The sequence below is a fragment of the Tripterygium wilfordii genome, chromosome 20 (assembly GCF_013401445.1).
Source record: "Tripterygium wilfordii isolate XIE 37 chromosome 20, ASM1340144v1, whole genome shotgun sequence".
In the NCBI taxonomy this organism is placed as follows: domain Eukaryota; kingdom Viridiplantae; phylum Streptophyta; class Magnoliopsida; order Celastrales; family Celastraceae; genus Tripterygium; species Tripterygium wilfordii.
Genome location: NC_052251.1, coordinates 10,850,774 through 10,862,896, shown reverse-complemented (window position 1 = coordinate 10,862,896; position 12,123 = coordinate 10,850,774). Strand labels below are relative to the sequence as shown.

Sequence of the window (12,123 nt, the reverse complement as noted above, 5' to 3'; positions counted from 1 at the left end):
GTCGAGTTGCTCTGCTTTGTTTTTGACAGATCTGGACTATGCTTCGTTGTTCAATCTGGGTTGTGCTTTGTTTTTTTGCAGATCTGGACTCTGGTTCGTTTTTTGCAGAGATGTATCACTATAGTATCACCAACACCAAAAAACCACTAAAATGATGAAATTAGTATGCATACTTCATCTTCCTAACTACTTTTCCTTTCTTGATTTTTTTTTCTTGGTTACCTCTCTTGTTCGTTTTGAAAAAATATTTACAAGTGCAGAGATGTATCACTATAGTATCACGAACACAAAAAATTTATTAAAATGATACAATTGAACCAATATGCATACTTCTTCTTCCTAATTACTTTTCCTTTCTTGGTTTTCTTTTCTTGGTTTGTACATCTCTTGCTCGTTTTGGAAAAACATTTACAGCTGCAGAGATGTATCAATATAGTATCACGAACATCAAAAATCCACTAAAATGACATAATTGAACCAGAAAGATATGTAATGCTATCAAATTTACATTCTAACATTTATATCATCATTTTATGAGCCAAAAATATAAATTGAACACTAAATTGGATCTTCTATTTAAAAGTATCACTATTGTATCACAATTCGTGGAGAGAGAAAATCAAAATTGAGGTTATTTTGGTAAAAGATGATCCCAGTGTACTTTTTTAAAAGGATGTTTTAGTGATTACACTTTTTTACAATTAAGTATAATCTAGTGTACCGACCTCCAAAAGTCCCTATCCACAAATCAAGCTGGCTCACATTACACTACTCGTCCTTCGCTTTTGTCCCTGGCCAGGCCTCCTTCACTGAAACATATTTAACATTAAACACATGAATATTATCCATATACCCACCCACTAACACACAATTGCCCAACTGTCGTTAATCTTTCACTATCATTTTCACTTTCTTATTTTTTTTTTAAAATTTTAACGACGGAATGTTATTTTCCATCACAAAACATGTCAGATAGGGTACCACGCTAATTAATATCGCAACAGCTATTATTATAGGGATAAACAGTGACCGATTAGTATTCGGTCGCTAAATACAGTGATGGAATTTTTTAGTCACTAAGTCCGTTGCTTTGAGATGGATTTAGTGACGAAAATACAATAGTGATGGAATTATCCGTCACTAAATCCGTCGTTAAATGATACAAAATTTTATTGACTTTGGCGATAAAAAAAGTATAAAGGTCAAGTTGGGTTGACAAGATACGAAAATACGATAGTGATGTTGCAAGTTGGGTTGATGAATCAGCAAGTTGGGCAAGGGAAAATTCGGGGATATGAGGAAAATTTGACAGGTCGGGGCACCAAATGGTTTCATCGATCATTGGGCATGAATTTTCAGATCTTCATTATAAACGTCAAGGGATACCTTTTGACGCTATTCATCATCAAATTCTTTCCATTGTTTCTGTCTCTTCTTTCTCCATCGTGAGAATCACGTGACGGGCTCTGTACCAGGACGGTGAGAAGATCTGGTTTGGATAATGGTGAGAGGGGGAGGTTGAAGACATAGATCTGGATGGTGTTTGTTTTTTTTTTCCCCCTAAATTTAACTATATTACCTTTTAATATTTATTTTATTAAAAATAACATGCACGAGCCATGTCATAAAAAATGTTGAATGAGATTAAAAACGCCACATGTCGAGTTTTCAATGGAGCATGCACACCATGTCATGCAGATGATGTGGTGCTCACCTCCCACTCAGAGTTTGACCCTATCTTATTTATGTGGTGCAAATTGTTTTGACAACTTGAGGTTTACACTTATTAACTCTCAGAATTACATGTAGGGCTGGTGATTCTTCATTCACCAAAAGGGGAGGAAGAAAAAAAAAAAGTGTCAAAACCTGTTCCCATAACTTTCATGTGCCATACATTTGACCGGTGCGCGAGAACAACTCAGCTTGAATTGCGAATTACCAAACTAAACATTTTTCATGCTATAAATACCCCATCCATCTTGCATGTAACACCCACCACACAACTTATAGTGTCCAGTCCTCATAAGAAAAATGGAGAAACTTTCAGTAGTTGCCATAGCTGTTCTTGTCTTAGCTTGCTCTCTTCCTCTCACCATTGCTTTCCAATCCCTCGACATTTACAAACTCTCCCTCCAGTTTGCCAAACACCGCGGCATATTTGACTATTACAAACTCTCCATGGAATGGCCAAAATCGGTGTGCAACACCGGTGGTAGTGAGGAATGTGAAACACCCATTAAAGCCAACTTCACCATCCACACTCTCCAGCCTTACTATCGCCCTGACAATTCTGTTCCTCCCTACAATGAAAGTCGCTGCAATTCCGTCCCTCCAAGTCCACCAGAAAGAATAACAGTTAGTACCATATCTTAATTTCTTATACTTATTCTCAATTAACTAGCTACTTGATCATGGAATTTAACATTTTTTGATAATATGATATGTTGGTGTGTGTGTAAAAAAAGGCTGCATACTTAAGGAGGTATGGAATTCTAGATGACATGATCAAGTTTTGGCCAAATCAGTTTGGTTACTCCAACATTGACAAGAACTTGGAGTTTTGGCGTTATCAATGGAGCAGAGCTGGACAGTGTTCACCGTATCCTGTTTATCCCGACTTTTACTTCAACGTTGCCCTCACTTACATTAAATCAATTGATCTTCTAAAAATCCTCGAGTCCTCGGGTAACTGATCGTTAATTAAAAACTATATATATATATGTATATGTAATTAGCTAGGCCATTAATTAAACTCTTGTGTGTGTAGGTATTCACCCCAACAATGAGAAATACGAAGCAAGTGCATTTGCAAAGGCCATTGAAGAAGAGCTGGGAGTGAAGGTTCAAATCCGCTGCAACAAGGATGTCAAGAACGTTACACAATTCTATGAAGCCTTACTATGCATTGACAGATTTAACTTTCTTGAGTCATGCTCAGCAACCAAATACTATGGCTGTTCCGAGACTGAGAAGATCCAGTTCCCTTCCGTAGGGCTGGTTTGAGGAGAAAAGTTCGTTGATGGATGGAGCAATAAATAATGTCCTTACATGCTCTTTGTGGGTTTACTTATGTATATAAAATGTAAGCGTGCATGTTGGGGTAGTGGCTACCAACTCTTTATGAGTTACTTTGATGCCATGAATCAGTATTATCTAAATAAAATGTGCGCTACTATTTCCTACAACAAGTCCGTCCTATTAATTCATTTACAATAACTTACACAAATATGATATTTATGTGCTTAGGGGATATATCAGGGGAAACAATCGGTGGTTGACTGAGATGGGAAACACTCAATATGTGCGAATGTCACCTAACGTTATTTTTCCGCATTGGTTCTCGGCATAGGTCTCAACTGATTCATGAGAATCTTCCATGTGGTTCGAGATTTACAAATCATTTGTCCAGTGCGTAGTTGATTGTCCTATATTAAAAAAAAAAGAAGAAGAATATACCAGGGAAGATGCTTTGCACGCAACTTAATTTCATTATAACAAGTACTAACATGACATCAACCATAGAACCTAAAAAGGAGTTTTCTAAACTAATACTCTGACAACAAGTATTTCTCAATATAACACTGAGATGAAAATATTTCTCTATATAGCACTACACGTCATTTACATTAGCGTGACTGTTTTTTGCATAGTCACGCCGTTGTTACTGGCATGACTAGTGTTAAGACTTTAGTCACGCCGTTAGCAACGATGTTACTTAAAAAAAGATAGCGTAACGTCGTTCTCAATGGCGTCACTTTTAAATCTCTGGTAAATCATTCTGGTTCTCCCTCACTTTGTGTCCTTCACGGATTTGATAAAGGATCTTTGCCCATGTTTGTGGTACCGAAATCAATCTTTCTAGAGGGTTCCTAGTCCAAGCGCTTGAAGGATCTGATCATCAACTTGTGAAACCCAAATCGTATCAAGAACTCAAGCCTAGATCTACTCAGCCATGAAGTCAAGATTTTCAATACATCCAAGCCTAGATCTACTCAATTCTCGCAATCACAAACCATAGAGGACTTTCTCTTTCTTTTAGAATACCCATTTATGCTGTGCAGGTCATCGATTAGGGAGGAGTACTTGGATTGGGAGCAAAAAGAACAACAATGATGGGGTTTTGGTGTTGTAGCCGAGGATCGGTTTTGGTGTTGTTGCGCAATCAAAACACAAGAATAAAGATCACACCAACAATGTTGGCGTCACTCTATGGGTAAAACTAATGAAGCCATTGGTATTGGCGTGATTGTTGAAAAAACAATCACGTCAATTACAATGACGTGATTGTAAATTTTTTTCACTAATCACGTTAGTGTAAATGACGTGTAGTGATATGTAAAGAAATTATTTTATCCCAATGTTATATTGGGAAATACGTGCTCTGAGGGTGTTAGTTTGGAAAAAAAAACATGACACATGAGTGAATAAAGAAGAAAGGAATTCATTATTATATATTGTCGACTAAAAAAAGGAGCGATTTACTACTATTCATTATCCATCTGATGTGACTTAAAGTGGTGTTACAACTGGAGAACTGTGAATGCTGTGTTCCTCCGATTGAAGACTAAATTAAGATTATTGAAGACTACAAAACAGCTGATAGAACATTTGTCATTCGCAACTTGGATGGCCTTGTAATGGTACTCTCAGATAAATTCACTCGGAATCACACTTTAATTAGTGAAAGCTCATTGAACTAACTTTTAACAGCTAGCAAAGCTGTATTTTAATTTATTGAGGTACCTTCTAATTTGTTCTATGTACTCTCTCTCTCTCCCCTTTTGTTTTATGTTCTCTTTATGCAACAACAATGGGAGTTGATCCATGCCATAATTTAGGAGTCAAGTACTTTTTTCCATTACAAATATATATTATAAGTATATTTTAAGAGTCAAGTACTTTTTTCATTAGGGTCCAAGTGGTCTGTAAAAATCTAATATAAATAGACTGTTAAGACTATTTTATTTAGGAAAGTTTTTGGTTAGTTTTTGATTTTCAATTATTTGATATTCGTTAGAATCTACAAAGCATTGGAACTTTAAATCTAATATTCGTAATATTCGTGAGTTGAGTCGGCACATTTAAGTAGCATTGATCCTGATACTCTTGAGTAGAATCAAGACGTTCAAGGTCGTCGTGGTCACTATGCCCGGTACAAAGTTGGTAAAGAAAATAAATAAGTAAAACTTGTTTCAAATTTGCAGTGGGTCCTCCATTAATGTCTTGTCTTCAGTTGTATGAAATCTTATCCTCAGTTGTACGACGTCTTCGAGATGCCACGTTTGGCACGTGTTATAGTTGCATACACAGGATACGTGATAGTGATACATCATGTCATGGCATGGTGTTTGGAATATGTGCCGACAATTTCCATGATAAATTCTGAATCAACCTGAGCAGAAGCTGGTCTTGCATGGCAGGTGTTTTTCTTACTCTTGCGAAAGTACAGCTCACATTTGACTAAATAATTAATCGGGTTTACTTGAATTTTTCAAGACTTAATTAAGTTCTGTGTTTACTCACATTATCAAAAGGCCAGGGTTTCTTAAAAAGTGACAAAGAAAGTTAAGATCCCCCCCTGCAAAGTAATTCATCTTGTCTATGTATGTATGTGTGTATATATACACACACATATATGTACTATCATCAACTGTTAAAACACCACTCCAAGCCAAACCGTGTGGTATATATATATATATATATGGATGCACATATCCCTACAATATTAAGAGGCCTGAGCCAATGAGCTAAAAAAATCTTTAGCGTAATCTGATGTATCTGTAGTGAATCAAAACTCAAAAAGGACAATACATTTGTGGTCTTAGTACATTCGTTGTGCCGCTCTGACCCCTTGAAGAGCCATTTTCTTAAGCTCAAGTACCATCAAGTAAAACGGCTCAAGTAAAACAAATCTATGTGGGCTCGATATGTCGACGGAAATCAATAAACTTAAATTGAACAATATCTATTAAGTGAGACGATCAAAAAGAACAAAGCTTTATGGACCCGATATATGTATGAGAATCCATAAATTCAAAGTGTGCATTATCTTTGATGTGTGTATGGCATGAATTTTCAACATCAATAGCATGTGCAATTGGGTCATTCAGGAAGAGCTTGGCTTTTTATTTCCAAAGGACAAAAGTGGTAATGGAGAAAAAGATTGAAAGTGTGGTGAGAATCCAAAGAAATCAATGTGGAGCCTCTCACTTGTACCAAATCAATATGGTTCTTACAATGCATATTTATTTAACATACAAACATATATGAACATTATCCATCCACGTATAGTAGTCAGTACTTGAGACAGAATTGACCAATTGTAGTTAATCTTTCACTGATCATTATCATCAGGGGCCTATCCCCCAAATTTTTATCCATCCACGTCGTCACTTGAGACAGAATTGGCCAAACTGATCATTATCATCGATCAGGGGCGTATCCCTCAAATTTTTTATAAAAGAAATATATACTTATTTAACCTTTTTATTTAATGCCTCTGATTATCATCAAGTAATCTTGATGATCTCTCTCCCTCTCTTATAAGGATTGTATAATCACATAACAAAATTCTTTAGCTGAAAAACTTTATGATAAAAATGCAAGTAAAACGCGAAAGAAAAAAAAAATACACACATGTATGTGTGTGTATATATGTTGTGTTAAGTTTTTGTAAGAAAATGCAATCCAAATAACTGAAGAGTTATTGTCCATTTTGGACAAAAGGCCCTTAAAATTTTGTCTTTAAAAGAATTCTCGATAATCGAAAAGAACTTAATCTTAACTCATAAAACACTTTAGTTTTTCTCAACTTTCCGACGTGAAACGTTTTATTTAACAATATTGTCTCCATTTTTCGTCAACTACGTGTACTATGGTAGCATTAAATATTTGTAATTACTGAGTTGTTGCAGACATGTACTCAAACACCACTCTCCGGCCTCACCTCACTCCGGACTTGTTCACCAAATTAAATACTGATACTCCTTACTCGGCACTTGCAGCTTAATCTCTTAAGTTGTAAGGACTGATCAACACTAGCCCTTCCACCCCAGAAATCTGACCTCCTCAGCCTCAGGCATCACTACGACCCCAAACCGAGCCACATCGATCGATCACTGGAAGCAATGTTCTGGGCCCTCTGCATTATTCACAAGCTGGGCTCTCGCGATTAATTAATGGTCCCCGCACGCACTCGTCCTTTGTCTTTTATCACTGGTCCAGAGAAGCCGACGTTGTCTAACCTGAAGGATATATCAATTTTGATATTGATTGGTGTTTAAGGTATTTATTTATTTTTCATGTCACTTGAAATCTGTTCCCATAACTTACATGTGCCCCGAGATCGAAAATGCTAAATATCACAGTGGTTCTTTTTTCTTTTTCTCAAACGTTGATATGGAAATATATGATTTATATGAAATCGTGAACCCTACATGCAATTCATATGAAATCATGTACGTCCATCACATTGTTTGAGATAGTCGAGAAAAAAAATCTGGGATTCGTAAAATTGTTTGCCACATATTTGATCGGTGCACCTCTACCTGAATTGTGAATTACCAAACTAGACATTTTTCATGCTATAAATACCCCATCCATATTGCATGTAAGATCCACAACCACCACACAACTTGTAATATCCAGCTCTCATTATAAGAAAAATGGGGAAACTTTCAGTAGTCGCCATAGCTGTTCTTGTCTTAGCTTGCTCACTTCCTGTCATCATTGCCTCCGACCCATTCGACGTCTACAAACTTTCCCACCAGTTTGGCAAATATCGCGACATATTATTTGACTATTACAAACTCTCCCTGGAATGGCCAAAATCGGTGTGCAACACCGGTGGTAGTGAGGAATGTGAAACACCCATTAAAAACTACTTTACCATCCACACTCTGCAGCCTTACTATCTCCCTGACAATTATGTTCCTCCCTTCAATGAAAGTCGCTGCAATTCCGTCCGTCCAAGTCCGGCAAAAAGAATAACAGTTAGTACTATATATATCGTAATTATTATTTTTTTCTACTTAACTTAATTGACCATGGACTTTAGCTAATCATTAATTTTTTCACGATATGATATGGCCATATATTAATTTGATCATCGGCGCGCGACAGCCAAAAATGATAAATGTGGATGGATAAACCCATAAAAATTAATGTTAAATCGGAATGACACGTGACAAGGGGAAGAATTATAGAATCTTCTTTATGTGAGGATAACTATGTAGAAGCTTCCTTACATCAATTCAAGAAGATTCAATTCAAAACAAGTGAATATTAAGATGAATCAAATTTCAAATGGGGAATTTGGGAGAAGAAAAAATCACAACCGACACACTGGATCTATAAAAGGAGTACCAGACCTGTGAACACGGTACGCAATGAAAGTTGACTGCTTTGATTACATTGATTTCTCTATGAAGAATATTGACTTGAGCATTTGAGTGTCCCCAAGCCAAGAAAGACCTCCAGTTCTCATTCTTAGAGGTTGGAGATTCACCTTTTTGGTTTTTTTTTTTTTTTTAAAGTTAAAAGAAGATAATTGGATCAGAGTAAATGGGGGTTTCCTTGATCTTTTAAGGCATGATAACAACTTTTTGCTGTTTTTTGGATATGCTAAAATATATTTTTTTTGTCCTTTAACTTAAATTCCATTTAATTAGGTTTTCAAGACTTATCTATGTGAGATGTTTAATTAGTTACTCTGATCAAATGTCAAGACTCAAGACTAAAATCTCACATCGATTTGACATAATCCAGTCTAGTGGTATATAAACAAATTAAACTCAACTCTTCACACATCAACAACAAGTTTTCTGAGCTGAAATATTATTAAGTGAGACGATTCATGAAAAACAAATCATTGCGGGTCCTATGTATACATGATGAGCCGACAAACCCGAAGAAAACAATATGTATTGTAGATGTGTTTCGGTTGGGAATTTCAACATGGTATCGGAGCAATCGGTCCAATTAGACGTGATATATACTCTACTTGTTGGACCAAGCATAACCCAATAAAAAAAAACCAATATTATTGATTAATTTGGGCTTAGAATTTCAACATGAAAGTAGGTTAAATTGGACCAACTAATTAGCCGGGTTGACTTGAATTTTTCTAGACTTACTCAAGTTTTCTGTATTTACTCACATTATCAAAAGGGTTTCTTAAAAAATTAACAAAGAAAAGTATATATATAGATACACGTTTTCGGCATGTTGCAACTGTGTCATTGTGGAAGAGCTTGGCTTTTAATTTGCAGAGGACAATAATGGTGATGCACAACAAATCAAGCTGCTGCCTCTCACAACACTAATTGTTCACACATACCCTACTCCTCCTTCGCTTTCGTCACTGGCCCCCTTCAATAGTGATACATACTTAACACCTGAACATTATCCATCTACGTACTCCCTCACTTGACACAGAATTGGCCAACTTTCGTTAATGGCCAATGTAGGGCCTTTGCATTATTCACTACCTGGGTTCTCACGATTAATAGTCCCCGCATACAGCCATACAGTCCTTCTTTGTCTTTTGTCACTGGCCCACTTCACTTCACATCAAAAACATATTTATACAAGAAATTAATACAAAAGAATACAATAAATTATTAATAATAATTATAATAAAAAAATTACGGTCCTAAGAAGGCCATGTGGCCCAAATTGGTTCTCATAACATTCATGTGGCACATATCCAAGATTTCAGATTTTTTTTGTCTAAGCTATCCCAAATAACGAGATGGACGCACATAATTCATATGAAATCGTGTACATTCATCACATTATTTGAGATAGTCGAGAAAAAAAATCTGGGATTCGTAAAATTTTTGCCACATATTTGATAGGTGCACCTCTACGTGAATTGTGAATAACCAAACAAGACATTTCTCATGCTATAAATACCCCATCCATATTGCATGTAAGATCCACAACCACCACACAACTCGTAATATCCAGCTCTCATTATAAGAAAAATGGGGAAACTTTCAGTATTCGCCATAGCTGTTCTTGTCTTAGCTTGCTCTCTTCCTATCATCATTGCCTCCGACCCATTCGACGTCTACAAACTTTCCCACCGGTTTGGCGAATACCGCGACATATTATTTGACTATTACAAACTCTCCCTGGAATGGCCAAAATCGGTGTGCAACACCGGTGGTAGTGAGGAATGTGAAACACCCATTAAACGCTACTTCACCATCCACACTCTGCAGCCTTACTATCTCCCTGACAATTATGTTCCTCCCTTCAATGAAAGTCGCTGCAATTCCGTCCGTCCAAGTCCGGCAAAAAGAATAACAGTTAGTACTATATTTATCTTAATTATTTTTTTCTACTTAACTCAATTGACCATGGACTTTAGCTAATCATTAATTTTTTGACGATACGATATGTTGGTTTGTGTTAAAAAAAAAAAAAAAAAGGCTGCGTACTTAAGGAGGTATGGAATTCTAGATGACATGGTGAAGTATTGGCCAAATCAATATGGTTACTCCGACATTGAGAAGAACTTGGAGTTTTGGCGTTATCAATGGAGCGGAGCTGGAATGTGTTCATCATATCCTGTCTATCCTGACTTTTACTTCAAGGTTGCCTTAACTTACATTAAATCAATTGATCTGCTACATATCCTCGCGTTGTCAGGTAACTAATTAAATTAAAACTATATACTTTTCTATATATATGTGTGTGTGTGTGTGTGTGTGTGTGTGTGTGTGTGTGTGTGTAATTAGCTAGGCCATTAATTAATCTCTTGTGTGTGTGTAGGTATTCATCCCAACAATGAGAAATACGAAGCAAGTGCATTTGCAAAGGCCATTGGAGAAGAGCTGGGAGTGAAGGTTCAAATCCGCTGCAACAAGGACGCCAAGAACGTTACGCAATTCTATGAGGCCTTCCTATGCATTGACAGACTCAACTTTCTTGAGTCATGCTCAGAAACCAAATACTATGGCTGTTCCGAGACTGAGAAGATACAGTTCCCTTCGGTGGGGCTGGTTTGAGGAGAAAAGTTGATGTATGGAGCAATAAATAATGTCTTGGTTGCTGTTTGTCTTTGTGGGTTACGTATTAAATATAAGCGTGCATGTGGGGTTGTGGCTAGTAACTCTTTGTGAGTTATTTTGATGCCATGAATCAATATTATCTAAATAAAATGTGCGCTACTATTTCCTACAACAAATCCCTCCTATTAATTCATATATATATAAGGATAAGTATCATTGAAGGGCTAATTGAATTCTTGTACTTTAAACAACGGCCCTTGTTAGACAGAAAACAAAAATAAAAAATATACTAAAATTTAAAAATCTTAAATTCAGGGTCTTCTCCCCAGATCTCCATCACCACCAATCCTCCCACAAACCCTCCTCCGTCAAAACCCCTCTCTCTCTCTCTCAATGCACCCTGACCTGCCCCTCTCGTCCTCCGGGTGTGCGGATATCGCTGGATCTGGTTCCTCCAAAATATTCCGCACCATATGCTACCCAGATCCAGTTATCAAGGTCAATGACACCATCAAGGTCTTTGAACTAGGAACTTGTTATCGATCTTCCGCGATCGATTGCTAAAGTGGTTTGCAACTTTTGCTATTTTTCTGGGTTTTCCTATTTTTTTGTACGCATTAATTGTTTGTTTTGTGGACTTCATTGCGTTGATTTTGATATTTGCTTTGGTTGAAATGCAAATATATTGCTGGAGGAGATCTCACTAGAGTCACTGCCGAAGTCGTCGCCGGCAGCCATTAACTTCTTTGATTTGATTTTTTTGATGGATTATTGATTTTAAGTACAGAGGTTTCAACGATAGTTATCCCATTATAAATACGATAATTGTCAATGACACATATACAATAATTTACTCAATGATGATATTTACGTACTCAAAGGATATACCAGGGAAGATTCTTTGCATGCAACTTTCATTGTAACAAATAACTTACATTGTTGAAACTTTAAACACACTAACGTTAACATGACATGGACAGCAAAGCATAAACATAAAAAGGGGCTTCTTAACTTAAATCCCATTTAATTAGGTTTTCGAGACTTTTTTTTTTGAGATATTTACTTACTCTTTGTGAAATGTCAAGACTCAAATCCAAGTCACTTC

At 36.5% G+C, this 12,123-nt stretch overlaps 1 protein-coding gene across 3 annotated transcripts; it reads left to right on the top strand.

Annotated features, from left to right (window-relative positions):
• Positions 1 to 1,992: 1,992 nt before the first annotated feature.
• Positions 1,993 to 11,194, top strand: LOC119986697 (ribonuclease 1-like). Of its 3 annotated transcripts, none has more exons than XM_038831359.1 (3): positions 1,993 to 2,355; positions 2,466 to 2,685; positions 2,768 to 3,188. In XM_038831359.1, the coding sequence occupies exons 1-3, from the start codon at positions 2,032 to 2,034 to the stop codon at positions 3,001 to 3,003; spliced, it is 780 nt and encodes a 259-aa protein (XP_038687287.1). In that variant the 5' UTR covers positions 1,993 to 2,031; the 3' UTR covers positions 3,004 to 3,188. The 3 variants fall into 3 exon arrangements, with proteins under 3 accessions (XP_038687287.1, XP_038687286.1, XP_038687285.1); XM_038831358.1 differs by lacking the exons at positions 1,993 to 2,355; positions 2,466 to 2,685; positions 2,768 to 3,188 and adding exons at positions 7,619 to 7,991; positions 10,437 to 10,656; positions 10,780 to 11,194; XM_038831357.1 differs by lacking the exons at positions 1,993 to 2,355; positions 2,466 to 2,685; positions 2,768 to 3,188 and adding exons at positions 9,923 to 10,313; positions 10,437 to 10,656; positions 10,780 to 11,194.
• The last annotated feature ends 929 nt before the right edge of the window (positions 11,195 to 12,123 follow it).

Bases quoted from the DNA above. Each gene is read 5' to 3' on its own strand.
- LOC119986697 (XM_038831358.1), top strand. From the start codon at position 7,665: ATGGGGAAACTTTCAGTAGTCGCCATAGCTGTTCTTGTCTTAGCTTGC. The intron at 7,992-10,436 runs GTTAGTACTATA...AAAAAAAAAAAG, and splicing joins GTCCGGCAAAAAGAATAACA to GCTGCGTACTTAAGGAGGTA. The intron at 10,657-10,779 runs GTAACTAATTAA...GTGTGTGTGTAG, and splicing joins ACATATCCTCGCGTTGTCAG to GTATTCATCCCAACAATGAG.